The sequence below is a fragment of the Ranitomeya imitator genome, chromosome 8 (assembly GCF_032444005.1).
Source record: "Ranitomeya imitator isolate aRanImi1 chromosome 8, aRanImi1.pri, whole genome shotgun sequence".
Taxonomy (NCBI): domain Eukaryota; kingdom Metazoa; phylum Chordata; class Amphibia; order Anura; family Dendrobatidae; genus Ranitomeya; species Ranitomeya imitator.
In genome coordinates, this window is record NC_091289.1 from 9079578 (window position 1) to 9105990 (window position 26413).

The 26413-nt window shown below is 50.9% G+C and overlaps 2 protein-coding genes across 4 annotated transcripts; both read left to right on the top strand.

Annotated features, from left to right (window-relative positions):
- The first annotated feature begins 8175 nt into the window (after positions 1–8175).
- Positions 8176–14962, top strand: THUMPD3 (THUMP domain containing 3). 3 transcript variants are annotated; one of them, XM_069736211.1, is made up of 11 exons: positions 8179–8273; positions 8867–9123; positions 9199–9276; positions 10045–10495; positions 10544–10959; positions 11042–11172; positions 11702–11771; positions 12459–12574; positions 12693–12800; positions 12882–13005; positions 13922–14253. In XM_069736211.1, exons 2-11 carry the CDS (start codon positions 8890–8892, stop codon positions 14099–14101), a joined length of 1908 nt encoding a protein of 635 aa, XP_069592312.1. In that variant the 5' UTR covers positions 8179–8273; positions 8867–8889; the 3' UTR covers positions 14102–14253. The 3 variants fall into 3 exon arrangements, with proteins under 3 accessions (XP_069592311.1, XP_069592312.1, XP_069592314.1); XM_069736210.1 differs by having other exon boundaries at positions 8176–8261; positions 10045–10959; positions 13922–14962; XM_069736213.1 differs by having other exon boundaries at positions 8192–8273; positions 10045–10959; positions 13922–14962.
- Positions 14963–19661: 4699 nt separating this feature from the next.
- Positions 19662–22922, top strand: VHL (von Hippel-Lindau tumor suppressor). The gene is made up of 3 exons (XM_069736214.1): positions 19662–19997; positions 20133–20261; positions 21436–22922. The coding sequence occupies exons 1-3, from the start codon at positions 19697–19699 to the stop codon at positions 21615–21617; spliced, it is 612 nt and encodes a 203-aa protein (XP_069592315.1). The 5' UTR covers positions 19662–19696; the 3' UTR covers positions 21618–22922.
- The last annotated feature ends 3491 nt before the right edge of the window (positions 22923–26413 follow it).

The following is a 26413-nucleotide window of genomic DNA, read 5'->3' on the forward strand; positions in this document are numbered from 1 at the left end:
GCAGTGTTAGGCCTTCTTCTGACTGGTTGCTAAGGGCAACAATCTCCTGGCAGACATCTTGGATCCCCGAGGCCTGAGATGTCGTCAGTGATTTCAGCCATTCTCTTAGAAGACAATGAACCCGAGAGTCTCCAGGTTTAGGGAGAAACCATAGAACAATAGCACACGGCAAATTCATAATAAAAACAACTCTCAAAGTACAAAGGTCGCCATCTTTACCGACAACATGGCCGAAATGATAGAACAAGTTGCCACAGTTGGGATTGAGAGCGTCCCCCAGCCTCAAAACATGGCGGCCTCCTGCAACTAATAAAAATATAGCTGGAAAGCACATACACGTGGCGAGTTATAGAGGACGGGGTTAACACTGACAACCGACAACCCTTCAGCTCAAAATGGTGTTCAAAATAGTTGTCACTTCCCTTCCCTCACATTCAGAGGTAGTCACCCGGCTACTCCATTATCTGTTGCTAGGCAACAGAATATAAATCCTCTAAGGGCCGGGCCCTAAATGTCTTGATACATGAGGGCCCCGTCTTCCACTCTAAGGGCCGGGCCCTAAATGTCTTGATACACGAGGGCCCCGTCTTCCACTCTAAGGGCCGGGCCCTAAATGTCTGATACACGAGGGCCCCGTCTTCCACTCTAAGGGCCGGGCCCTAATTGTCTGATACATGAGGGCCCCGTCTTCCACTCTAAGGGCCGGGCCCTAATTGTCTGATACATGAGGGCCCCGTCTTCAACTCTAAGGGCCGGGCCCTAAATGTCTGATACATGAGGGCCCCGTCTTCCACTCTAAGGGACGGGCCCTAAATGTCTGATACATGAGGGCCCCGTCTTCCACTCTAAGGGCCGGGCCCTAAATGTCTGATACACGAGGGCCCCGTCTTCCACTCTAAGGGCCGGGCCCTAAATGTCTGATACACGAGGGCCCCGTCTTCCACTCTAATGGCCGGGCCCTAAATGTCTGATACATGAGGGCCCTGTCTTCCACTCTAAGGGCCGGGCCCTAAATGTCTGATACACGAGGGCCCCGTCTTCCACTCTAAGGGCCGGGCCCTGAATGTCTGACACACGAGGGCCCCGTCTTCCACTCTAAGGGCCGGGCCCTAAATGTCTGATACACGAGGGCCCCGTCTTCCACTCTAAGGGCCGGGCCCTAAATGTCTGATACACGAGGGCCCCGTCTTCCACTCTAAGGGCCGGGCCCTAATTGTCTGATACATGAGGGCCCCGTCTTCCACTCTAAGGGCCGGGCCCTAAATGTCTGATACACGAGGGCCCCGTCTTCCACTCTAAGGGCTGGGCCCTAAATGTCTGATACACGAGGGCCCCGTCTTCCACTCTAAGGGCCGGGCCCTGAATGTCTGATACATGAGGGCCCCGTCTTCCACTCTAAGGGCCGGGCCCTAAATGTCTGATACATGAGGGCCCCGTCTTCCACTCTAAGGGCCGGGCCCTAAATGTCTGATACATGAGGGCCCCGTCTTCCACTCTAAGGGCCGGGCCCTAAATGTCTGATACATGAGGGCCCCGTCTTCCACTCTAAGGGCCGGGCCCTAAATGTCTGATATACGAGGGCCCCGTCTTCCACTCTAAGGGCCGGGCCCTAAATGTCTGATACATGAGGGCCCCGTCTTCCACTCTAAGGGCCGGGCCCTAATTGTCTGATACATGAGGGCCCCGTCTTCCACTCTAAGGGCCGGGCCCTAATTGTCTGATACATGAGGGCCCCGTCTTCCACTCTAAGGGCCGGGCCCTAAATGTCTGATATACGAGGGCCCCGTCTTCGACTCCCCTTATTCCTTTGCATGCGACCTTCAGATTTTGTCGAACATTTTTCTAGACCCCGAAACAAGTGACTGGAGAAAGATGTGTAAGATGGCCGACACGGGGGTCACTGAAGCCGTCGTTAGCACGGGGCGCCGCTCACCTCTCAGCATTCATCCGGCATTACTGCATCGTGGAAACTCTAGACCGATGTCTGGGAGCAGCGGGAAGCGATGGCCGCACTTAGTCACCATGGCAACCAAAAGATGCTGCAAAGGCCAGAAATCGTCAGTAACACCGTCCTCGCTGCTCCTGAGCGGCCCACAGTGATCACGACCAGATAACGAATCTTGGCCGCAGCCATGTTCAGTCATTCCGGAGTGTGGGAAAGCTGTGTACTAACCGCAGGCCGCAGAGGTCATCGGCGGCTCCAGAAGACAACATGGCGGCTCTTCCTGGTCACTTTGTGGTGCGTCATCCTGACTATATAATGACGCGTTCTCCCTTCTCCGCACCAATGATAAATCGCCCACGATATGAGACCGGGAAAATGTAGAGGTGATTCAGGCGCCAACTGGGCACATAATACAACATGGCGGCTTAGGTTGCTACGGGCGACGCATTGCTCCTGGCTGCGATACAGCAACGATCCCGCTCCGTCTCTACCTCCCCGTGTCATGGAAATAATGACAGAACACAAATCACAGACTGACCAGATCGCTGCCAACGCGGAGCGACATTATCAGCACAAACCGCCGGACCGTCAGAGCGACGGCGGCCATGATACCGGAGACTGCATGTACCCAACAATATGGCTGCCGGGGACTCCGAGACCTCACAGGAGAAGACACAGAGCCCGAAATCCAGGAATTATCTCTAGGAATGTCTCACACATGACAGGCTGAGATACACAGCTCAGCAGTATCACACATGATAGGATTAGATACACAGCTCAGCAGACAGTATCACACAGGAGAGGATTAGATACACAGCTCAGCAGACAGTATCACACAGGATGGGATTAGATACACGGCTCAGCAGACAGTATCACACAGGATAGGATTAGATACACAGCTCAGCAGACAGTATCACACAGGAGAGGATTAGATACAAGGCTCAGCAGACAGTATCATACAGGAGAGGATTAGATACACAGCTCAGCAGACAGTATCACACAGGAGAGGATTAGATACACGGCTCAGCAGACGGTATCACACAGGATAGGATTAGATACACGGTTCAGCAGTCAGTATCACACAGGATATGATTAGATACACGGCTCAGCAGTCAGTATCACACAGGATATGATTAGATACACAGCTCAGCAGTCCTTATCACACAGGAGAGGATTAGATACACGGTTCAGCAGTCAGTATCACACAGGATAGGATTAGATACACGGCTCAGCAGACGGTATCACACAGGATAGGATTAGATACACGGTTCAGCAGTCAGTATCACACAGGAGAGGATTAGATACACGGTTCAGCAGTCAGTATCACACAGGAGAGGATTAGATACACAGCTCAGCAGACGGTATCACACAGGATAGGATTAGATATACGGCTCAGCAGACAGTATCGCACAGGATAGGATTAGATACACGGCTCAGCAGACAGTATCGCACAGGATAGGATTAGATACACGGCTCAGCAGACAGTATCACACAGGATAGGATTAGATACACGGCTCAGCAGTCAGTATCACACAGGAGAGGATTAGATACACGGCTCAGCAGTCAGTATCACACAGGATAGGATTAGATACACGTCTCAGCAGTCAGTATCACACAGGATATGATTAGATACACGGCTCAGCAGTCAGTATCACACAGGAGAGGATTAGATACACGGTTCAGCAGACAGTATCACACAGGAGAGGATTAGATACACGGCTCAGCAGTCAGTATCACACAGGATAGGATTAGATACACAGCTCAGCAGTCCTTATCACACAGGAGAGGATTAGATACACGGTTCAGCAGTCAATATCACACAGGAGAGGATTAGATACACGGTTCAGCAGTCAGTATCACACAGGAGAGGATTAGATACACGGTTCAGCAGTCAGTATCACACAGGAGAGGATTAGATACACGGCTCAGCAGACAGTATCACACAGGAGAGGATTAGATACACAGCTCAGCAGTCAGTATCATACAGGAGAGGATTAGATACACGGTTCAGCAGTCAGTATCACACAGGATATGATTAGATACACAGCTCAGCAGTCCTTATCACACAGGAGAGGATTAGATACACGGCTCAGCAGACGGTATCACACAGGATAGGATTAGATACACGGTTCAGCAGTCAGTATCACACAGGATATGATTAGATACACGGCTCAGCAGTCAGTATCACACAGGATATGATTAGATACACAGCTCAGCAGTCCTTATCACACAGGAGAGGATTAGATACACGGTTCAGCAGTCAGTATCACACAGGATAGGATTAGATACACGGCTCAGCAGACGGTATCACACAGGATAGGATTAGATACACGGTTCAGCAGTCAGTATCACACAGGAGAGGATTAGATACACGGTTCAGCAGTCAGTATCACACAGGAGAGGATTAGATACACAGCTCAGCAGACGGTATCACACAGGATAGGATTAGATATACGGCTCAGCAGACAGTATCGCACAGGATAGGATTAGATACACGTCTCAGCAGTCAGTATCACACAGGATATGATTAGATACACGGCTCAGCAGTCAGTATCACACAGGAGAGGATTAGATACACGGTTCAGCAGACAGTATCACACAGGAGAGGATTAGATACACGGCTCAGCAGTCAGTATCACACAGGATAGGATTAGATACACAGCTCAGCAGTCCTTATCACACAGGAGAGGATTAGATACACGGTTCAGCAGTCAGTATCACACAGGAGAGGATTAGATACACGGTTCAGCAGTCAGTATCACACAGGAGAGGATTAGATACACGGTTCAGCAGTCAGTATCACACAGGAGAGGATTAGATACACGGCTCAGCAGACAGTATCACACAGGAGAGGATTAGATACACAGCTCAGCAGTCAGTATCATACAGGAGAGGATTAGATACACGGTTCAGCAGTCAGTATCACACAGGATATGATTAGATACACAGCTCAGCAGTCCTTATCACACAGGAGAGGATTAGATACACGGCTCAGCAGACGGTATCACACAGGATAGGATTAGAAACACGGCTCAGCAGTCAGTATCACACAGGATATGATTAGATACACAGCTCAGCAGTCCTTATCACACAGGAGAGGATTAGATACACGGTTCAGCAGTCAGTATCACACAGGATAGGATTAGATACACGGCTCAGCAGACGGTATCACACAGGATAGGATTAGATACACGGTTCAGCAGTCAGTATCACACAGGAGAGGATTAGATACACGGTTCAGCAGTCAGTATCACACAGGAGAGGATTAGATACACGGCTCAGCAGACGGTATCACACAGGATAGGATTAGATACACAGCTCAGCAGATAGTATCATACAGGAGAGGATTAGATACACAGCTCAGCAGACAGTATCACACAGGAGAGGATTAGATACACGGCTCAGCAGTCAGTATCACACAGGATATGATTAGATACACGGCTCAGCAGTCAGTATCACACAGGATAGGATTAGATACACAGCTCAGCAGTCCTTATCACACAGGAGAAGATTAGATACACGGTTCAGCAGTCAGTATCACACAGGAGAGGATTAGATACACGGCTCAGCAGACAGTATCACACAGGAGAGGATTAGATACACAGCTCAGCAGTCAGTATCATACAGGAGAGGATTAGATACACGGCTCAGCAGTCAGTATCACACAGGATATGATTAGATACACAGCTCAGCAGTCCTTATCACACAGGAGAGGATTAGATACACGGTTCAGCAGTCAGTATCACACAGGATAGGATTAGATACACGGCTCAGCAGACGGTATCACACAGGATAGGATTAGATACACGGTTCAGCAGTCAGTATCACACAGGAGAGGATTAGATACACGGTTCAGCAGTCAGTATCACACAGGAGAGGATTAGATACACAGCTCAGCAGACGGTATCACACAGGATAGGATTAGATATACGGCTCAGCAGACAGTATCGCACAGGATAGGATTAGATACACGGCTCAGCAGACAGTATCACACAGTATAGGATTAGATATACGGCTCAGCAGACAGTATCGCACAGGATAGGATTAGATACACGGCTCAGCAGTCAGTATCACACAGGAGAGGATTAGATACACGGCTCAGCAGTCAGTATCACACAGGATAGGATTAGATACACGTCTCAGCAGTCAGTATCACACAGGATATGATTAGATACACGGCTCAGCAGTCAGTATCACACAGGAGAGGATTAGATACACGGTTCAGCAGACAGTATCACACAGGAGAGGATTAGATACACGGCTCAGCAGTCAGTATCACACAGGATAGGATTAGATACACAGCTCAGCAGTCCTTATCACACAGGAGAGGATTAGATACACGGCTCAGCAGACGGTATCACACAGGATAGGATTAGATACATGGTTCAGCAGTCAGTATCACACAGGATATGATTAGATACACGGCTCAGCAGTCAGTATCACACAGGATATGATTAGATACACAGCTCAGCAGTCCTTATCACAAGGAGAGGATTAGATACAAGGTTCAGCAGTCAGTATCACACAGGATAGGATTAGATACACGGCTCAGAAGACGGTATCACACAGGATAGGATTAGATACACGGTTCAGCAGTCAGTATCACACAGGAGAGGATTAGATACACGGCTCAGCAGTCAGTATCACACAGGAGAGGATTAGATACACAGCTCAGCAGACAGTATCACACAGGATAGGATTAGATACACGGTTCAGCAGTCAGTATCACACAGGAGAGGATTAGATACACGGCTCAGCAGACGGTATCACACAGGAGAGGATTAGATACACAGCTGAGCAGTCAGTATCACACAGGAGAGGATTGGATACACGGCTCAGCAGACAGTATCATGCAGGATAGGATTAGATACACAGCTCAGCAGTCAGTATCACACAGGAGAGGATTAGATACACAGCTCAGCAGACAGTATCACGCAGGATAGGATTAGATACACAACTCAGCAGACAGTATCATGCAGGATAGGATTAGATACACAGCTCAGCAGACAGTATCACACAGGAGAGGATTAGATACACGGCTCAGCAGTCAGTATCACACAGGAGAGGATTAGATACATAGCTCAGCAGACAGTATCACACAGGAGAGGATTAGATACACGGCTCAGCAGACAGTATCACACAGGAGAGGATTAGATACACGGCTCAGCAGTCAGTATCACACAGGAGAGGATTAGATACACGGCTCAGCAGACAGTATCATACAGGAGAGGATTAGATACACAGCTCAGCAGACAGTATCACGCAGGATAGGATTAGATACACAGCTCAGCAGTCAGTATCACACAGGAGAGGATTAGATACATAGCTCAGCAGACAGTATCACACAGGAGAGGATTAGATACACGGCTCAGCAGTCAGTATCACACAGGAGAGGATTAGATACACGGCTCAGCAGTCAGTATCACACAGGAGAGGATTAGATACACAGCTCAGCAGACAGTATCATACAGGAGAGGATTAGATACACAGCTCAGCAGACAGTAGCACGCAGGATAGGATTAGATACACAGCTCAGCAGACAGTATCACACAGGAGAGGATTAGATACACGGCTCAGCAGTCAGTATCACACAGGATAGGATTAGATACACAGCTCAGCAGTCAGTATCACACAGGAGAGGATTAGATACACTGTCCCTGAGGCCGGCGTCACACTAGCGACTTAAACGGACGAGTGCAATGTGATAACAGAATCTCATTGCACTCGGACCAATGTTACACTATGGGGCAGATCCCATCAGCCGATTTTGTCGGCCGTTTTCCTCGGTCAGCATGCAGCATTCTGCGATTGTCACGGACACTCGGCCGACTCTCGGCTCACGCGCTCCCATATAAGCCTATGATGTGAGTGAGACAGCGCACACCACTGGGATATCATCAGAGTGATGTGCGATATACGCTGACCCCGGCAATGGAGGAGATGGAGAATTTAATTTCTCCGCAGCTGTGCTCGGATCCGCTCTGTGTGAGAGGCTCGCAGTGCAGACGCAGGACGCTGGTACAGAGCAGGAGCAGAGGGCAATTATCGCATCCGATGCTCGTGCGTATTGTGTGACGCCGGCCGGAGGATGATACTTAAACGCAGTCTCTGCAGTGATCTCTCTAGTGTAGTTACATCAGCGCCATCTGGTGGTCACACCCGTACAGGACACTAAGTGTACAGAACAGCGCCACCTGGCGTCCGACCTCTTCCACTGCCTCCGTATTCCCCAGTCCTGGCGTCGATCGCCGAATCATCGATGTGTCATGTCCGCCTCCTAGTGCGCACGCCGGGAGCTCCGCGGAGTCCGTGTCCGGTAATTGCAGGGGTATGATCCTCAGTTACACGTTATCTGTACTTTGTGCATGTAGTGGGGAGGATGCCGGGTCACCCCGGGGCCTGTACTTGGGGTGGCGGTGACCCGGCTGCTGTGCGCACAGTGCGGTGACGAGGGTTTTCACTCCCCATCATTGCACTCCGCTCTTTATTGATGACTTTTCTCTTCTCTCCGGGACTTTTATTTGCATTTTCCTGTCGGTGGCGAGAAATTGCATCATGTGACACAGGTCTACAATTACATCCTCCGTGGCAGCCAATCATAGCGCAGCTTTCATTTCTGAAGTGTCTCAGAGGACATGAAAGCTGCACTGTGATTGGTCGCTGCAAGGTTCCCGGTGATTGGAGGAGGCTGTGATTCTGGTCATGTGACTGGAGAGTCGCCATCGGCTGTTACCGTGACGCCGTTACCAGTGACATCGTTACGGCCGACGCGTCATCGTCTGATGTAATGTGCGGGGTTTAGTCCCCTCTCCCACACGTCCACTGGTTTCACCACTTTATTACAGCCTATGAGAGAGTTAAAGGGGATGTCTTCTGTCCACCACATCCCCTTTAACTATAGCTTGTCCCTTTTTCCCTCAGAGTTTGTCGTCTGCGCTGCCATCATGTCTGAGGTGGAGGTCGTGGCGGAGATCCTGACGGAGGTGACCCTGGATGACCCCGCTGCCAGCGACGCGGCATCCTCCGCCATCTCCCTGGTGACGGTCGGGGCCACTGTGCCCACCGGCTTCGAGTTCACGGCGGCCGCGGAGGTAGAAGAGAAGCTGGGACGTCCCTGCAGAATCAGCAAAGACCGCGGCAAAATCTACTTTGACATCGGCCTGGACGCGTTGGCGCAGGTGCGAGTACGGAAAACGCGTCGGGAGACGTTCACCTCCGGGTCTTAAAGTGACGCCGCTCTGTTTATGTCGCAGGTTCATCGGTTGCGGTCGGTCGACAACCTCTTCGTGGTCGTTCAAGAATTCACAGATTTCCCTTTCAAGGATGCGAAGGTGAGTTCATATGGAAAAGATGGCCGCCTGGGGTAAGGAGTAGCCAAAAGTATTCGGATTGCTTAAAGGGGAACTCCACTATTGAGTTTCTGTGTTAGAAATCAGATTTCCCTGCACTTTATGCTGAGCAGCTAATATGAACGAGTGGAGCTGCAGTGTAAAGTATGGAGGAGGGATAACGAAGCAGCCTTGGCCTCTGAGCCATTCCTTCCACTGCTCCTTGCCCCCTACACATGCGTGATCTGTCCGATCGAGCGTGCAGGTGTTCTGGACATGAGTAGTAAGCCGCTGCCAGACTGATCCGGGAGAAGCTCATCTCCCCTGAGAACAGAAGGGTTGGGCATATTGTAATCCAGCAGCCCAATCCTTTCACATTTCTGAGAGAAGTCTAGAGACCCCATAAACATTGGTTCCCACTTATTCTAATGTGTGCGGACCAATATACTAATCACTAATGGAGCAGAAGGAAAGGGTAAAGTATGGGGGGAAGAAGAGCAGCGGCTGGAGATTTCGGCCCCCAGTAGACTGTACGGCCAAGCTGGAGTCCGTGATCACGACGGTGCTGTAATGAAGCAGAGCTGCAGGGTAAAGTAGGAGGGTCAGCGCAGCAGCTGAAACAGCTGACAAGACAGGGATGGAGCCTCAAATAAAGGTTAAGCTGCTAGACCTCAGAATTAAAGGGGTTGTCCACGATTGCAAAACATGGCTGCTTTCTTTGTGAAACAGCGCCCGCCCTAATCCATCTAATATTCTCCTGTGTCTCTATAGGAAGCCGCGCTTCAGGATTTCCAGGAATTGGCTGCAAAACTGTCCTGGGAAAAAGCTCTGAAGACGTGGGAGCTAAACAACAACCTGAAGAAGAAAAAGAAGAGAAAGAAAACCGGTGGCTGCAGCAAAGAGAGAAAGACAACGGCAGCATCGGGCGCGGAGGAGTCAGAAGGAGGCGGTGCAGCAGAGGAGCAGCCAACGGCAGCATCGGGCGCGGAGAAATCCACAGGGGGCGGTGCAGAACAGGAGCAGCCGGCGGTGGCATCTGGCGCAGAGGGTTCAGCAGGAGGCGCTACAGCAGAGGAGCAGCCGGCGAAGGCTTTGGATGCAGAGGGTTCAGCAGGAGGCGGTACAGCAGAGGAGCAGTCAGCAATGGCAGTGGGTTCAGTAGCAGGCGGTACAGAAGAGGAGCAGCCAGCGATGGCATCGGGCGCAGAGGGTTCAGCAGGAGGCGGTACAGCAGAGGAGCAGTCGGCAATGGCAGAGGGTTCAGCAGGAGGCGGTACAGCAGAGGAGCAGTCGGCAATGGCAGAGGGTTCAGCAGGAGGCGGTGCAGAAGAGGAGCAGCCAGCAGTGGCATTGGGCGCAGAGGGGTCAGCAGTAGGCGGTGCAGCAGAGGAGCAGTCGGCGCCACCTGCAGGGCAAGAGAAGTGCAAGACCCCGCAGAGTCAGGCAGAGGACAGCGCAGAGTTTTCGACTCCCTGCTTCAATGTCTTGCATGAAAATGACACGAGCGACGATGCGGAGAGTAACGATTCCTCTCCCGATGTTAGTAACATCCTGAAATTCCGCGTTACCTGCAATCGGGCCGGAGACAAACACAGCTTCACATCCAACGAGGCCGCCAGGGACTTCGGCGGAGCCGTGCAGGAGCACTTCCTGTGGAAGGCAGATATGACCAACTTTGATGTGGAGGTGAGCGCCCCTCGTCCCCTGCACGTATCTGTGTGTATATATATTATACTGTACATACCGTCATCTCCCGATTTGTCACCAGGTTCTCCTGAACATCAGCTACAATGAAATGTTGGTGGGCATCGCGCTGACCGAGGAGAGTCTGCACCGCAGGAACATCACCCATTTTGGCCCCACTACGCTCCGCTCCACTCTGGCTTACGGGATGCTCAGGTGACCCCGGCTCTCACCGTCCATCTATCAGTAAGGCGGAGTGCACACTGCTTGTCCGCACCGTATATGGCCCCGCTCCTCGTTGGTCAGACGGCGGCCAGCAGTGAGGCTTCTTGGCTAGTGCCGTACAGCATACTGTGGTCGCCGTCTGACCTGTTCCTCAGGAGTGAATTCACCTGTCGTGTCTGCGAACACTGTGTGCACAAGGCCTAATATTCTATTAAAGGGGGTGTTTAGCATTAGAAAAAATGGCTGTGATGTTCCAAAATCGGCTCTTCTCCTGTTCGCCGGTCGTATGGGGTGAAGTTCGTCCCTTTTGACTTCTGCGCAGTGGATCTGTAATGTCCACACTACGTGCGGTCAGGGGAGCAGCTGTTTCCAGAAAAAGCCTCCATGTTGTTCTCTGTCTTTTGTATCTTCTTTGCCAAGGATGAGTGGGACCCGGAGCTGCCAGGTTATCAGACTTTCTGGATTAGATCGGAGCTGTCGTTTTCTTACACTGCTCTTATCCTGGCTCTTTGTTTTTCAGACTCTGTGACCTGGAGCCGTCAGATGTCGTCATTGATCCAATGTGCGGGACCGGAGCCATCCCTATAGAGGTAAACGGGAGACACAGAGGAGGCGCCCGCTGTTAGAGAGGTCGGGCTCAGAGTTGGACCTACATTCTAACTTATGTTTTTTTATATGCGATAGTCCATGGAAACTCCGGCAGATCTGTGGGGTCCGGGTCCCGAGACCCCCATGGATTGCTTAAAACACTTGTAAGGATTGTGCTGCACTGAGACAGAAGCGTTCATCTCAGGCCTCGCACCCAACACACCATCCATGGGGGTCTCAGAGCCCGGACCCCTCAGATAAGCCGGACATTTCAGTGCCTGTAACTTATTTAAAAACTTATAATGTAGGTACTGTTAAATGGCTTCTGTGTAGAACGCTGAAGACCAATCCTCAGCCGTCCTGCTCACACAGTGGGAGGTGTGTTACAGGTTATCGGGGGCTTCAGGCAGCAGTAGCAGAAATCTCTCACCAGACCCCACACTCCACATATGGCCGAAATGCCGCCCGCTGCGATGAATAATTGCCGCACTGCTTTGTTCCACACTTGCGCAGTCGTTGACCCCCGTGTGTGAGCAGAGCTTCGTCCTCTCTGCTGCTGCACCCGAATATCCCTTACCTGCACCGATGTGAGATTCCGCTGTGTGAGCAGGACAAAGTGGTGAAGCCCTGGAGCACATCAGACGGCCGATGGCTCCAGAAGAAAGTGACGTATTCCCGTCTTCCTGCAGGGCGTCAGCGAGTGGCCCGGGTGTTTCTTCATCGCTGGTGATAACAACACGAACGCAGTGAACAGAACCTCCAGCAACATCGGCTCCTTACTGCGGAGGCAGCACAGCGCGGACAGGTGACAACCTCTATGGGAACTGGTGGTGATGGTTGTCACCCAGCTTTCCCAGGTGCAGAAATAGCAGAGTTCCATGATTGTTTCCAGTTGCTCACTTTCTTGCTTCATGTCTGCACAGCGCCCCCCAGGGGCTTCAGATAGACCCCATTCACTGGGACATTTCTCGCTTGCCTCTGAGGAGTGGGAGCGTGGATGTTATTATCACAGATATGCCATTTGGGAAGAGGTGAGAGGCAGCTGCGACCTCCGAGAGGAGCCCGGGTCACCACTCAGCTGCTACATGAACTGTTTTCTGTCATCCACATAGAATTGGATCAAAGAAGAGAAACTGGGACCTATACCCGGCCTGCCTCCGAGAGATGAGCCGCGTGTGCCGGGCCGGAACAGGACGGGCCGTCCTCCTGACCCATGATAGGAAATGCTTCATCAAGGTGCAGAAGTCCCACCTGTCCCCTCTGCCTCCATACCCGGCCTCCCCATCCCCTCTGTTTCTCCACTGGACTCTTCTGGCCTCCTCCGTCTGCTCCCACAGCCTCCCCAGTGCCATTCCGCGGCCTTGCCCGTCTCCGCCCACGGTCTTACTCGTCCCCCACCGTCTCCACCCGCGACATCCCTTGTCCCCTCCGTGTCTGCCCGCGGCCTCCCTTGTCCCCTCTGTTCTACTCGCGGCCTCCTCCATCTCTGCCCGCGGCCTCCTCCGTCTATGCCCCTTGGCCTCCCCGTCTCTGCTCCTTGGCCTCCTCCGTCTATGCCCCTTGGCCTCCTCCGTCACTGCTCCTTGGCCTCCCCGTCTCTGCCCCTTGGCCTCCTCCGTCTATGCCCCTTGGCCTCCTCCGTCACTGCTCCTTGGCCTCCCCGTCTCTGCCCCTTGGCCTCCTCCGTCTCTGCCCCTTGGCCTCCCTGTCTCTGCCCCTTGGCCTTCTCCGTCTATGCCCCTTGGCCTCCCCGTCTCCGCTCCTTGGCCTCCTCCGTCTCTGCCCCTTGGCCTCCTCCGTCTATGCCCCTTGGCTTCCCCGTCTCTGCTCCTTGGCCTCCTCCGTCTCTGCCCCTTGGCCTCCTCCGTCTCTGCCCCTTGGCCTCTCTGTCTCTGCTCCTTGGCCTCCTCCGTCTATGCCCCTTGGCCTCCCAGTCTATGCTCCTTGACCTCCTCCGTCTCTGCCCCTTGGCCTCCTCCGTCTCTGCCCCTTGGCCTCCTCCGTCTCTGCCCCTTGGCCTCCCAGTCTCTGCTCCTTGGCCTCCTCTATCTTTGCCCCTTGGCCTCCCCTGTCTCGCTCCTCCCCTGTCCCCTCATCATATAGTGCACATTTACGTTTATTAGTTAGAACTTTCCCCATTTGTCTCTTTCAGGCTCTGGCTAAAGCCGGGCACCTGTGGAGGAAGATGCACACGGTGTGGGTGAATATAGGCGGCCTGCACGCCGGCGTCTACCTTCTGAAGAGAACTGTCCTGGACTTCTTCGACAGCTCCAGCCAGAGACTGGAGGAGAACAAGCCCCTGAGCCCCAGCTCACCTGCCAAAGAAGAGTAAGAAGTGCCGCAGCAGCAGTGCCCGCCGTACTGATCCCAACATCCCCTGCATCCACCATGCTGGTGAATCACATAAATAATAACTTCAGGTCCTGAGTCGTCGTCTTTTTCAGCCATTTCTGTTATTTCCGTCAGAAGCTGGGCTGCAGTATAGAGATTTCAGCTCCTGCTGCACTTGTCTTTCCCCAGTTTTCCCAATCTCCTCAATGACGGCTATAAGTGAGGGGATGTAACTGTGCAAAACCCACCACATCTGACATCCACAAGACCCTTGTGCTGGTGACCAGTTTCCCCCAAACCAGTATAACTTCAGAGACTCCAGGACTTGGGTGTGTTCAGGATTTTCAGGGCGCCTGCTCGTTGTTTGTGTGTTTACTTTTGCCTTAAAGGGGCTGTCCCATAAACAACATGTCACCTGTACCCCCCAGTATAGGAGATACATGTGTGACCGCTGGGGGTCTGAATGCCAGGACACCCACCAATCACAAGAACACAGGGGTCCCAAACTGCTCTATGCCTGGTCAGTGGTGAGCGTGTGCGACCGCTGCATTGTCTGTATGAGTGGTGGTCGCACACGCTCAGTACACACAGGTGACTTATGTTCACTGCAGTCGGACCCCCCAGCGGCCATTCATTTTATCATGCTGTGGATCGGTCATAAATATTATTTTTGGGACAAAACCTTTAAGGAAATTTATAAGTTTTAGGCAAGGTTGTAATGTTTTATTTTGCAAACTAAAAACGGATGCCTGGTCCAGTAGTTACTGTGGTTTCCGAAAAACAAGTGCGCCGATGGCCAGAATCTTTACGTTGTCCCTTTTTTATTTTATTTACAAGGTTAATAAATGGTTTTCCTAAGCAATCTGTAGGCTTTTACTTACAAACAGCAAAGTGCAAAACCCGAGACGCCCTCACACATAAAATACACTAAATACTCGACAATACTGACATTCTGTTCATCAACCAGGAAGCTCAGGATGAGCAGAGCCCTGATGGGCAGGTGACACCGTGCACGTCGGGAGGAGTTTGTGCCACAATTAATGGCCCGTTGGTGTCGGTGTAACCTGCGGCAGACTCCTACATCTTACAGACCCTGGAAACACATAATTAAGCGATAGAGGATCGGGCACAAATTAATGCAAATCCGGATCCACCACCGCAATTAATGTCCCATCTGATGCTGTAACGAGATAATGAGGCTTTTCCTGCAGGAAATAATATAAATATAATCAGGGACATAATTAGCGTTTACATGGAAATCTCTGTATGATGTAAGTAACAACCATCTCCGACCAAGACCTTTACCCAACGGGGCAGCGGTGTGTGACAGCCCCTGCTGTGGAACCACAAGTACCAGCGTGTCAGTCAAGGCTGCACACTGACATAATATGCTAAGGCTTAGGCTATGTGCCCACGTTGCGCATTCGTGTGCAGGCTTTTCCGTAGGTAAAACGCACTGCACATGTGCACACACCCTACAGACTGCATGGTGTCGCTGCTACATCCCAGCACAATACAAGTGAAGGAAGTGGCGGTGTGACCCCGAGGATAAAGCCACAAGAAGTCCGACCGCAGCTGATTTATTTCAGACCCTCACTGGTATCGTGCTGCAATGTAGCATCAACGCCTGGAACTGAGGTCTCAAACTGCATTCCTCGCGGGCCGCAAACAGGTCGTGTGTTCAGGATTTCCTTGTATTGCACAGGTGATAATTTAACCACCTGCACAGACAACGATTCCAGCACCTTGTGCAATGCTAAGGAAATCTTGAAAACACGCATGGTTTGCGGCCCTCGGAAAATACAGTTTGAGACCCCCGGCCTAGAAGGTGCATTACTGGTGCTGCATCCAAAACTGTCAACTACCGCCAATCTTCTCATTGCATAAACACGTGTCAATCTGCTGCAGGAAAGAAGGGAAATCCAGCTCCGGAAGTAAAATCAGAAATTCTGTAATTCAACATTTTAAAAACAAAAAAGAAGAAAGGAAAAACGGCAGCTGGACATGAGCCCGGTCCTCTGAGGACTAAGAACACTACACGTGTATTCTCCTCCGGTAATCACCAGGCTCATGTCCAGCTGCCGTTTTTCCTTTCTTCTTTTTTTGTTTTTAAAATTTTGAATTACAGAATTTTTGATTTTACTTCCGGAGCTGGATTTCTCTTCTTTCCTGTTATGGCATTCAGCGTGTAGCAGAGACGCTTGTCCGAGCAAGGACTATGAAAGCAACAAAAGGGCTGAGCTGAATTTTCCTTTTTTCTCACACAGCCTTAATCTACTTACTAAAGCAACAAACTGTGTACTCCAGAGCTGCACTCACTATTCTGCTGGTGCAGTCACTGTGTGCATACATTACATTACTGATCCTGAGTTACATCCTGTATTATACTCCAGAGCTGCACTCACTATTCTGCTGGTGCAGTCACTGTGTACATACATTACATTACTAATCCAGAGTTACACCCTGTATTATACCCCAGAGCTGCACTCACTATTCTGCTGGTGCAGTCACTGTGTACATACATTACTGATCCTGAGTTACCTCCTGTATTATACCCCAGAGCTGCACTCACTATTCTGCTGGTGCAGTCACTGTGTACATACATTACATTACTAATCCAGAGTTACACCCTGTATTATACCCCAGAGCTGCACTCACTATTCTCCTGGTGCAGTCACTGTGTACATACATTACTGATCCTGAGTTACATCCTGTATTATACCCCAGAGCTGCACTCACTATTCTGCTGGTGCAGTCACTGTGTACATACATTACTGATCCTGAGTTACATCCTGTATTATACTCCAGAGCTGCACTCACTATTCTGCTGGTGCAGTCACTGTGCACATACAATACATTACTGATCCTGAGTTACATCCTGTATTATACCCCAGAGCTGCACTCACTATTCTGCTGGTGCAGTCACTGTGTATATACATTACATTACTGATCCTGAGTTACATCCTGTATTATACTCCAGAGCTGCACTCACTATTCTGCTGGTGCAGTCACTGTGCACATACAATACATTACTGATCCTGAGTTACATCCTGTATTATACTCCAGAGCTGCACTCACTATTCTGCTGCTGCAGTCACTGTGCACATACATTACATTACTGATCCTGAGTTACCTCCTGTATTATACCCCAGAGCTGCACTCATTATTCTGCTGGTGCTTTCACTGTGTACATACATTACTGATCCTGAGTTACATCCTGTATTATACTCCAGAGCTGCACTCACTATTCTGCTGGTGCAGTCACTGTGTACATACATTACATTACTGATCCTGAGTTACATCCTGTATTATACCCCAGAGCTGCACTCACTATTCTGCTGGTGCAGTCACTGTGTACATACATTACATTACTGATCCTGAGTTACATCCTGTATTATACTCCAGAGCTGCACTCACTATTCTGCTGGTGCAGTCACTGTGTACATACATTACATTACTGATCCTGAGTTACCTCCTGTATTATACTCCAGAGCTGCACTCACTATTCTGCTGGTGCAGTCACTGTGTACATACATTACATTACTGATCCTGAGTTATCTCCTGTTTTATACTCCAGAGCTGCACTCACTATTCTGCTGGTGCAGTCACTGTGTACATACATTACATTACTGATCCGGAGTTACATCCTGTTTTATACTCCAGAGCTGCGCTCAGTATTTCTCATTATTTTTACATTTATGACTTTTAGATCCGGATTTGGAAATATTCTCGGAAGTAGAGAGATTCCGGTTCGTTACTGAATATTTTCCGGGAAGTTGCCGGACTGGTTTTCTGGGATTCGGTGCTTTCCTGTAATGTTGGGATCTCCCAGGATATCAGGAGAATAAAACTTGGAAAAAAAACATCCGTGGGTTTTCTCTTCACATTTCCCTGCTCAGTGAGGGTGGGTCAGCCTGTACAGGCGGCTGTGTCCCTCCACTACACATCACAGGAGGCACAAGGACTACAGGAATGTAAATCATGGTGTGAGTGCTGGAGAAATGGTGCAGACAAGCACAGGACAGGGTGGATGGGAAAAGAAAAGCAAGGGCTTCCTATTGTTAACCCTTAAGTGCCCCCAGACTGCCAGCATTAGTGTTACACCTTCCTTCAGTGCTGGAGTCAGGATCTGAGTTACCCTAGTCCCAAATAAAGCTACACTGGCTTCATTCATGGCATATACTGTATATAGTGTGTATAGGAGGAGGACTCGGCATACTGGCCTCATCCATGACATTATATACTGTGTATAGTGTGTATAGGAGGAGGACTCAGCAGATTGTTTGGTTTCATAGTATTAGGACTGAGGAGGATTCAGGACAGGAACATACAGGGGGGAGGATGGATCAGTTGTTGCTGCTGAGGGGAATAAAAAGTGATTTTAGGCGGAACCTGTGGCGAGATCTAGCACAGCTCCAATCATATAGAGTTACGCTGGTTTCACACTTGCATATTTTGCAATCTGTGCGACAATGGCTGCACACGGATCCGTTTTCGTCTCCATTGACTTTCAGTGGTGACAGATGGAACCTGTGTGTGCATCCAGTTGTCACCGTTTTCCCACGGATCCGTGTATCTGCATATGTTACCAGACGAACAAAAACGCAACTTGTTGTGGTTTTGTGTCGTCTGAAAAACACACAGAAACACAGACGGATCCGTGGCTGCACATCTGGAATTACCATGGAGCACAGATCTAGGACACATGCGTGCTTCCATGTGCATGGATCCGTTATGTGGGACTGAGCATGCTCAGAAGCAAGGGATGTGCTGTATGGGACCGTGATGAAACTGTGTGGGAACAGTGTGCAGACATAATGTAGACTGTCATAGCTGCTAATGTTAATACAATGTATTGGGAGCCTGTATATAACGGGGGCTCCTGGTTAGGGGCTGCACGGGTGGCTCTGCCTTCACACTAGAGCTTTGGGACGGTGCGTTGTGTAGCAATCCTGATGTATCCCGATCCAGATTACATCCCTATACTTAACATGGGGACGCATGGAGCTGCGTTTGCGTCAGGATTTTTCATGTGCTCCCAAAACGCAGCTTGTTGCGAATTTTGGGTGTTAAAAAATCTGCAGACATCCTGATACTTGGCAGCGCGTCCAAAAATCATCTGATTGTCAATGTAGACGCCCCGAATCAGGATGCTGCGTCCAGTCTACAGGTGTATGTCATCCTGCGCAGGCGCCCAGACCCATTTTTTTCACCAGTCTCTCTCCTCTCCCCTCTTCTCTCCTCCCCCCTCCTCTCCTCTCCCCTCTCCTCTTCCCTCCCCCCTCCTCCCCTCCTCTCTACCCCCCCCCTCCTCTCTTCTCCCCTCTCCCCTCCTCTCTACCCCCCCTCCTCCTCTCCTCTCCTCTACCCCCCCTCCTCTCCTCCCCTCCTATCCCCTCCCCCCTCCCCCCTCCTCTCTACCCCCCCCTCCTCTCTTCTCCCCTCTCCCCTCCTCTCTACCCCCCCTCCTCCTCTCCTCTCCTCTACCCCCCCTCCTCTCCTCCCACCCTCTCTCATTCCACTGATACATTGTCCAATAATTGGGTGTAATGAATGAATGTCTGAAGACATCTGTGTTAAAACTACAACTCCCACAATGCCTTTCAGCTGCCAGCGGCCTCTGAGGCTGCGCACAGTGCGTGACGTCAGAGTTTGGTTGCTAGGTGACTGGTCGCGGCCTAGCGGATTGTTTGGAAGCCTCGGGATGCTGCGGCAGATTGAGCCGGGGTTCGGGCCTCCTCGGCTCCGGTCCTTTAACAGCCGGCAGCAGGCGCAGGTCCTGTTCTGTAACCGCAGCTCCCGCACCGTGCAGCCCATCTGGGTGAACTTCCAGGGGAACCCGGAGCCGTACCCGGTCCTGCTCCCCGGCACCGGCCGCAGGATTTACACCTACCACGGTACGTCAGCTGCGGCTCTGTCCGCTGGTGAGAACCGTCCTGGTGATTGTACAGCAGCTGTAACCAGGCACGGCCCATTCACTGACGGCAAGCAGAGGGGTGAAGTGTCATGGCGGCTTGTGTCTCCTCTCACAGGTCACATCTGGTTGTTTCGCGAAGTCAACACGGACGTGGCGCTGACCGTGGACAAGAGGGAGATCTACATCGCCCCGGCCGACGACAACGGCCAGCAGCAGCCGGTGATGGTGAACATCTGCCTGCCAGGTGACCGCCCGCGACTGGCACCGGATCAGCACGCTCACCGCTGTGCGCACCACCGCTCTATCCCCCCCCCCAGTGACCCCGCGCCGCCACTCTGTCCCCCCCAGTGACCCCGCGCCGCTCTCTCCCCCCCAGTGACCCCGCACCGCCACTCTCTCCCCCCCAGTGACCCCGCGCCGCTCTCTCCCCCCCCCAGTGACCCCGCGCCGCTCTCTCCCCCCCAGTGACTTCGTGCCGCCACTCTCTACCCCCCAGTGACCCCGCACCGCCACTCTCTCCCCCCCAGTGACCCCGCGCCGCTCTCTCCCCCCCAGTGACCCCGCGCCGCTCTCTCCCCCCCAGTGACTTCGTGCCGCCACTCTCTCCCCCCCAGTGACTTCGTGCCGCCACTCTCTACCCCCCAGTGACCCCGCACCGCCACTCTCTCCCCCCCAGTGACCCCGCGCCGCTCTCTCCCCCCCAGTGACCCCGCACCGCTCTCTCCCCCCCAGTGACTTCGTGCCGCTACTCTCTACCCCCCAGTGGCCCATGCCAGCTGTGCTTTGGCTTCTATGACCCGCCGCTCTCTCCCCCCCAGTGACCCCGCGCCGCTCTCTCCCCCCCAGTGACCCCGCGCCGCTCTCTCCCCCCCAGTGACCCCGCGCCGCTCTCTCCCCCCCAGTGACTTCGTGCCGCTACTCTCTACCCCCCAGTCGCCCATGCCAGCTGTGCTCTGGCTTCTATGACCCGCCGCTCTCTCCCCCAGTGACCCCATGCTGCAGACGCGCTCTCCCCCCAGTGATCCACGCCGCCAGCGTTCTGGTCCCTGTGACCCTGCACCGTAGCCTCTTCCCCGTGCCACCGCCACTCAGGCCCCTGTGACCCATGCCAGCTGCGTTCTGGCATCTGTGACACGCCTCTCTCTCCCCGTGTGACCCTGTGCAATCTTGCCTTGTGCAGGCGTGTACTACGGAGGACAGAGAATGAACTTCAATCCAATATTGCAGCCAGCGGGTAAGGAAAGGGTGAATCAAAAACACAAAAACCCCACCTCCATGGCTGAAGATTGTTCCCTCCAAATTCAGGTGACAGTGTCCCTTTAATGGAGATGTAGAAAATATCTCAAACAAGGTGACACTTGTATCATCATCACATTCAGATCCCCCTATAAGGACCCGCTTGTGTTTCTCTGTTACAGTCTTCACATTGAAGGATTGCTGCCTTCAGGTGATCAGGAATCTGGTGAAGCCGGAAGATTACAGAAAGCTGGAGATCGTGACCTCCCTGTACGACGATCTGGAGAACCGACCCAACGTCCAGAAGGATCTGCAGCGCCTGGCCCTCAGCATCTGGAATCAGGCGCCCCAAGAAGACTCGTAATCTGGATATGGATCCGGACGGAGACGTCGATCATTGTAGATAATGGCGAAGAATAAGACTGATTCATCGGCGGCGGATGTTCTCACCGCTCCCACCGTACGGATGGACACGTGTAACATAAAGCAGTAAAATGACGAGTTCAGAAAAAGACTGACTTTTGTAAAGCTTGTATATAGTTAACGACCAATTGCACTGTCCCATATCGTGCGATTATCGCAGCCCACAATGGAAATCCTCAGCAGCGGCAAACTGCAACTTGTCAGTAGACTGGAGCCCTGCGGCCGTTCACTGTGTGTTCTGCAGGTGCTGTTATTCCCTGTTATCAGCCGTGTCAGCCTGCAGGTTATCTGACCGTAACACTGATAAATATCAACCGTTGCATTCAGTTCTTCAGCGGGATGAGTGACGAGTAGTGTAGATCACCAGGATTACTTCTTGTCACGAATCTCGGGTGCATCTCATCAGGGTGTTGGGGGAGGGAGGGGTTGGACATATTGTATTTCTACGGCCGCGATCACACATGCGAGAAAGTCGTTCGAGTCTCGCATGTTAATACCCGGCCCTGCCACCTGCACTCCGGAGCGGAGCGTGCGGCTCCTTGTATTGCTATGTGGCCGCATGCTCCGTTCCGGACTGCAGGCGGTATGGCCGGGTATTAACATGCGAGACTCGGCCGACTTTCTCGCATGTGTGATCCCGGCCTAAGCCTCATTCTTTTAGCTTCTGATGATAATCAGCTGCCAGAGGAGTCTGTAGGCGACATAGAAATATGACAAGAACGCTCCGTAGAGCTGAGCATGCACGTGTATGGGGGGATGGGCGGGAGATATAGCTGTTTAACACTGTGTATGTGCACTGTATTATTGGAAGAGCCGTATTACAAGCAGCGCTCTGACACTGGTCCGTATGCACTGAGGCATTAGAAAGAAAAGCTGTGCATCAAGCTTTTTTAGGGGAAAAAAAACAAATGGCTGCGTTAAAAGAAACCGAGATCGTTTAGCGATTTGCACAGATTCCCGCAAGATCCTTCTGCAATGAAGGTGAACGTTCCAGTCACACGGGCCGCGCACCATTTATCAGTCATCTGCCTCTGGGTGCAGCAATACCGCAGCGTAACCTTATATCACATCTGTAATTCTCCACGGGGTCGAGAAATCGGGACCTTTTCACTGCCAGTCGCGTGTATCGTGTGCCACTTGTACAGATCTTATGCACGGAGATGTAGATTTCTATCTGATCTGTGAACCACAACGTTATTTTATCTATATTTTTTTCAATAAAAAGGATTCTGTCATCCCTTATAAAGTGACCGAGTCTGAATACGGCAGAAAATGGTGTTAATTGTGTCCTGATTAAAGGGAAGGTTCCCTTTAACGCTAAGTTCACACAGGTCAAATGTGAAGCAAATTCTCCAGATATAAAATCAGCTGAGAGTTGCAGCATTGGAGATGGTATTTCGGCCAAATCCCATCCATGGTGCGCTGAAAACCTGCAGATTTACCAATGCAGCTGGTGAAATCTGGACAGTTTGTGCTAGGACTGATTCCGCAGCGAACAGATCTCCAAAGAGTGCGGATTATTGCACAAGATGTGTGCAGCTGAGAATCCACTCCGGAATTGTGCACGCGGTTGTTCCTGTACCAGATGCAGGGATTTTAGCAAGTTCTGTCGGGGGAATAGGAAAATCGCAGAAATGTATTTCTGATGGCTCCGAATTGTGGCTTGTGGCATTCACAAGAGAGAAAACCGGGACGTCATGGGAACACTCGTCTTATTTATGATTGTGCTGGAGAGTCGCATCAAATTTACAAGGCAGCTCGGTAACCGGCACCAAATTACCAAAATTCACAACAATTTGAAGTGTTTTTCCTGCAGCATTACTGATAGCGACTCCCTAATGACTCACTACAACCCCAACCATCCATCAGGGCGGTTTGGAAAAATAACGCTGGCGTCTGGGTTCTGTGCTCTGTAAGCACCGTAGCAGATAGTGTGACGCTTCGTGTCATTTTCCATTTAAAAGGAATGTATGGCTGAAAAAAAAATAATTCTGCTCTAAGTGGTAAGTGATGCATCTTACTAATATGGTTGACGCTTTGAAGGTGCCTCTGTCTTCACTCACGTGCTCCAGTCCTGCCTGTATCAAACATGGGTCAGCACGTCATCAATGCTGTGTGTGAAGGGGGCTGGCTGACTGCTCACTCCCATAGCTAGACCGGACCCCTTCTGTCTGTTCATCAGCTGTGACAAAGAAGGGAGTTGCGTTATAGAAATGATCCAGACAGACAGCCCCCTCTGACAACATGCTGGCACAAGGAGCGGACCATCGGGCTCTTTCACATGTTAGACACAGGTGCATCTCACAAAATTAGAATATCATCTAAAAGATCATTTATTTCAGTTCTTCAATACAAAAAGTGAATCTCATGTATTCTACAGAGTCATTACACACAGAGTGAGCTATTTCACGTGTTTATTTCTGTTAATGATTATGGCTTACAGCCAATGAAAACCAAAAAAATCATTATCTCAATAAATTAGAATACTTTCTAACACCAGGTTGAAAAAATGACTTTAAAATCTGAAATGTTCCCTACTGAAATGTATATTCAGTAAATGCACTTAATACTTGTCCGGGCTTCTTTTGCATCAATTACTGCATCAATGCGGCGTGGCATGGAGGCGATCAGCCTGTGGCGCTGCTGAGGGGTTATGGAAGCCCAGGTTGCTTTGATAGCAGCCTTCAGCTCATCTGCATTGTTGGGTCTGGTGTCTCATCTTCCTCTTGACGAAACTCCATAGATTCTACCTGGTAGGCGGCTGCGCTGACTTTGGTCTTGATAAAACGCAGTGGACCTACACCAGCAGATGACATGGCTCCCCAAACCATCACTGATTGTGGAGACTTCACACCTGACCTCCAGCAGCTTGGATTGTGGCCTCCACTCTTCCTCCAGACTCTGGGACCTGGATTTCTAAGGTCAGTTGTGAAGTCTCCACAATCAGTGATGGTTTGGGGAGCCATGTCATCTGCTGGTGTAGGTCCACTGTCTTTTATCAAGACCAAAGTCAGCGCAGCCGTCTACCAGGACATTTTAGAGCACTTCATGCTTCCCTCTGCTGACAAGCTTTTTGGAGATGGAAATGTCATTCTCCAGCAGGACTTGGCCCCTGTCCACACTGACGAAAGTACCAATACCTGGTGTAAAAACAACAGTATCACTGGGCTTGATTGGCAGCAAACTCTCCTGACCTTAACCCCATAGAGAATCTATGGAGTATTGTCAAGAGGAAGATGAGACACCAGACCCAACAATGCAGACGAGCTGAAGGCTGCTATCAAAGCAACCTGGGCTTCCATAACCCCTCAGCAGTGCCACAGGCTGATCACCTCCATGCCACGCAGCATTGATGCAGTAATTGATGCAGAAGGAGCCCGGCCAAGCATTGAGTGCATTTACTGAACATACACTTCGGTAGGTCAATGTCTTGGATTTTAAAATAATTTATCAAGCTGGTGTTATAAAGTATTCTAATTTACTGAGATAATGACTTTTTGGTTTTCATTGGCTGTAAGCCATAATCATCAACATTAACATGGAATAGATCACTCTGTGTGTAATGACTCTATCTAATATATGAGATTCACTTTTTGTATTGCAGAACTGAAATAAATTCACTTTTTGATGATCTTCTATTTTTTTGTGAGATGCACCTGTATATTAGTTCATGTGATAAATTTAATTTTTTTTTTTAACTTGAGATCCTTTTTTTTCAGCGTCCCGCTGTTACGCCTGACGACTTCTCGGCAGCTTTTTCTCCTGTTTGACTGACAGCTCAGTCCAGCAGCGTAATGGCGGCTCTGATCTGAACGTGCAGCTGATGGTGATCGTGGTCCCCACAGAGCTGGACCGGGGCGGTGCGCAGCGCTGCACAGGAGCTCCTGGGTCTCTGCCCGTGTCCGGTCTATACTTCTCACCAGGTTAGGAGCTGCACTTGCTCAGCGACTGCTTCCAGACCGCAGCGGTGGACGGTCTCCTTGGCAATGAGCTGTAAACAAAAAGGTATCTAATAAGTTGCGTCTTTTACCAGTCCCTGCACAGGCCCTTTTACAAAGATGGGAAGAACCCTTTAAGCTCATCTAACAGTTTATTTTAGATGGAAAATCCCTTTAAGCCCTAATAAAAATGTCCCTGCTCCCAATCCGTTCAGCACTTTCTGTTTCAGGATGGCAGAAGTCATGGCCGTCATTACAGGTCGTACTGTAGTGCTCACCCAGCTTTCTAGGAGTCCTGAGGAGCAGCACAGAGGATGTAAGCATCCAGCTTTACTAGAGTTCTGAAGGAGACATGCTGCAGATTTGCTGTTCAGGAGCCTGGGAAAGCTGAATTATTGTTGTGCTTCAATTCTTTAGCATGTTGAACATCTCTGCTTGCTGAGATTGGGGATATTCTCACTCACCCCTTCCCAAAGGCTTAAAACACTGCCAATACTTGTCACAGCTGAGTGTTTGCCACACTTGTATCCTGTCTTAAAGGGGTTGTCTATACAAAAAGATGCTTGTTATCTTCAGGTTGGGTTCTATAAGAAAATAAGTCTTACCTGCTGTCGACGTTCTGGCCGGAGCATTGGCCGCTCTCCGCTGTATGATCTGCCCCGGAGGCGATGGCGTCGCCATACAGCCAGCCAGAGGACCGCTGCCGTTTGTGATGGGCTGCAGCAATCCGGTGACTTGAGCTGGAGGTTTTTCTGATAATGTGTGGGGTTCAAGTCAACTGACCGCTGCAGCCAATCAC

Excerpts from the sequence above, each read along its gene's own strand:
- VHL (XM_069736214.1), top strand. The coding sequence starts at position 19,697 with ATGCCTTTCAGCTGCCAGCGGCCTCTGAGGCTGCGCACAGTGCGTGAC. Across the intron at positions 19,998-20,132 it reads CAGGATTTACACCTACCACG|GTCACATCTGGTTGTTTCGC; the intron begins GTACGTCAGCTG and ends CTCCTCTCACAG. Across the intron at positions 20,262-21,435 it reads GGTGAACATCTGCCTGCCAG|TCTTCACATTGAAGGATTGC; the intron begins GTGACCGCCCGC and ends TCTCTGTTACAG.
- THUMPD3 (XM_069736210.1), top strand. The coding sequence starts at position 8,890 with ATGTCTGAGGTGGAGGTCGTGGCGGAGATCCTGACGGAGGTGACCCTG. Across the intron at positions 9,124-9,198 it reads GCCTGGACGCGTTGGCGCAG|GTTCATCGGTTGCGGTCGGT; the intron begins GTGCGAGTACGG and ends TTTATGTCGCAG. Across the intron at positions 12,801-12,881 it reads GATATGCCATTTGGGAAGAG|AATTGGATCAAAGAAGAGAA; the intron begins GTGAGAGGCAGC and ends TCATCCACATAG.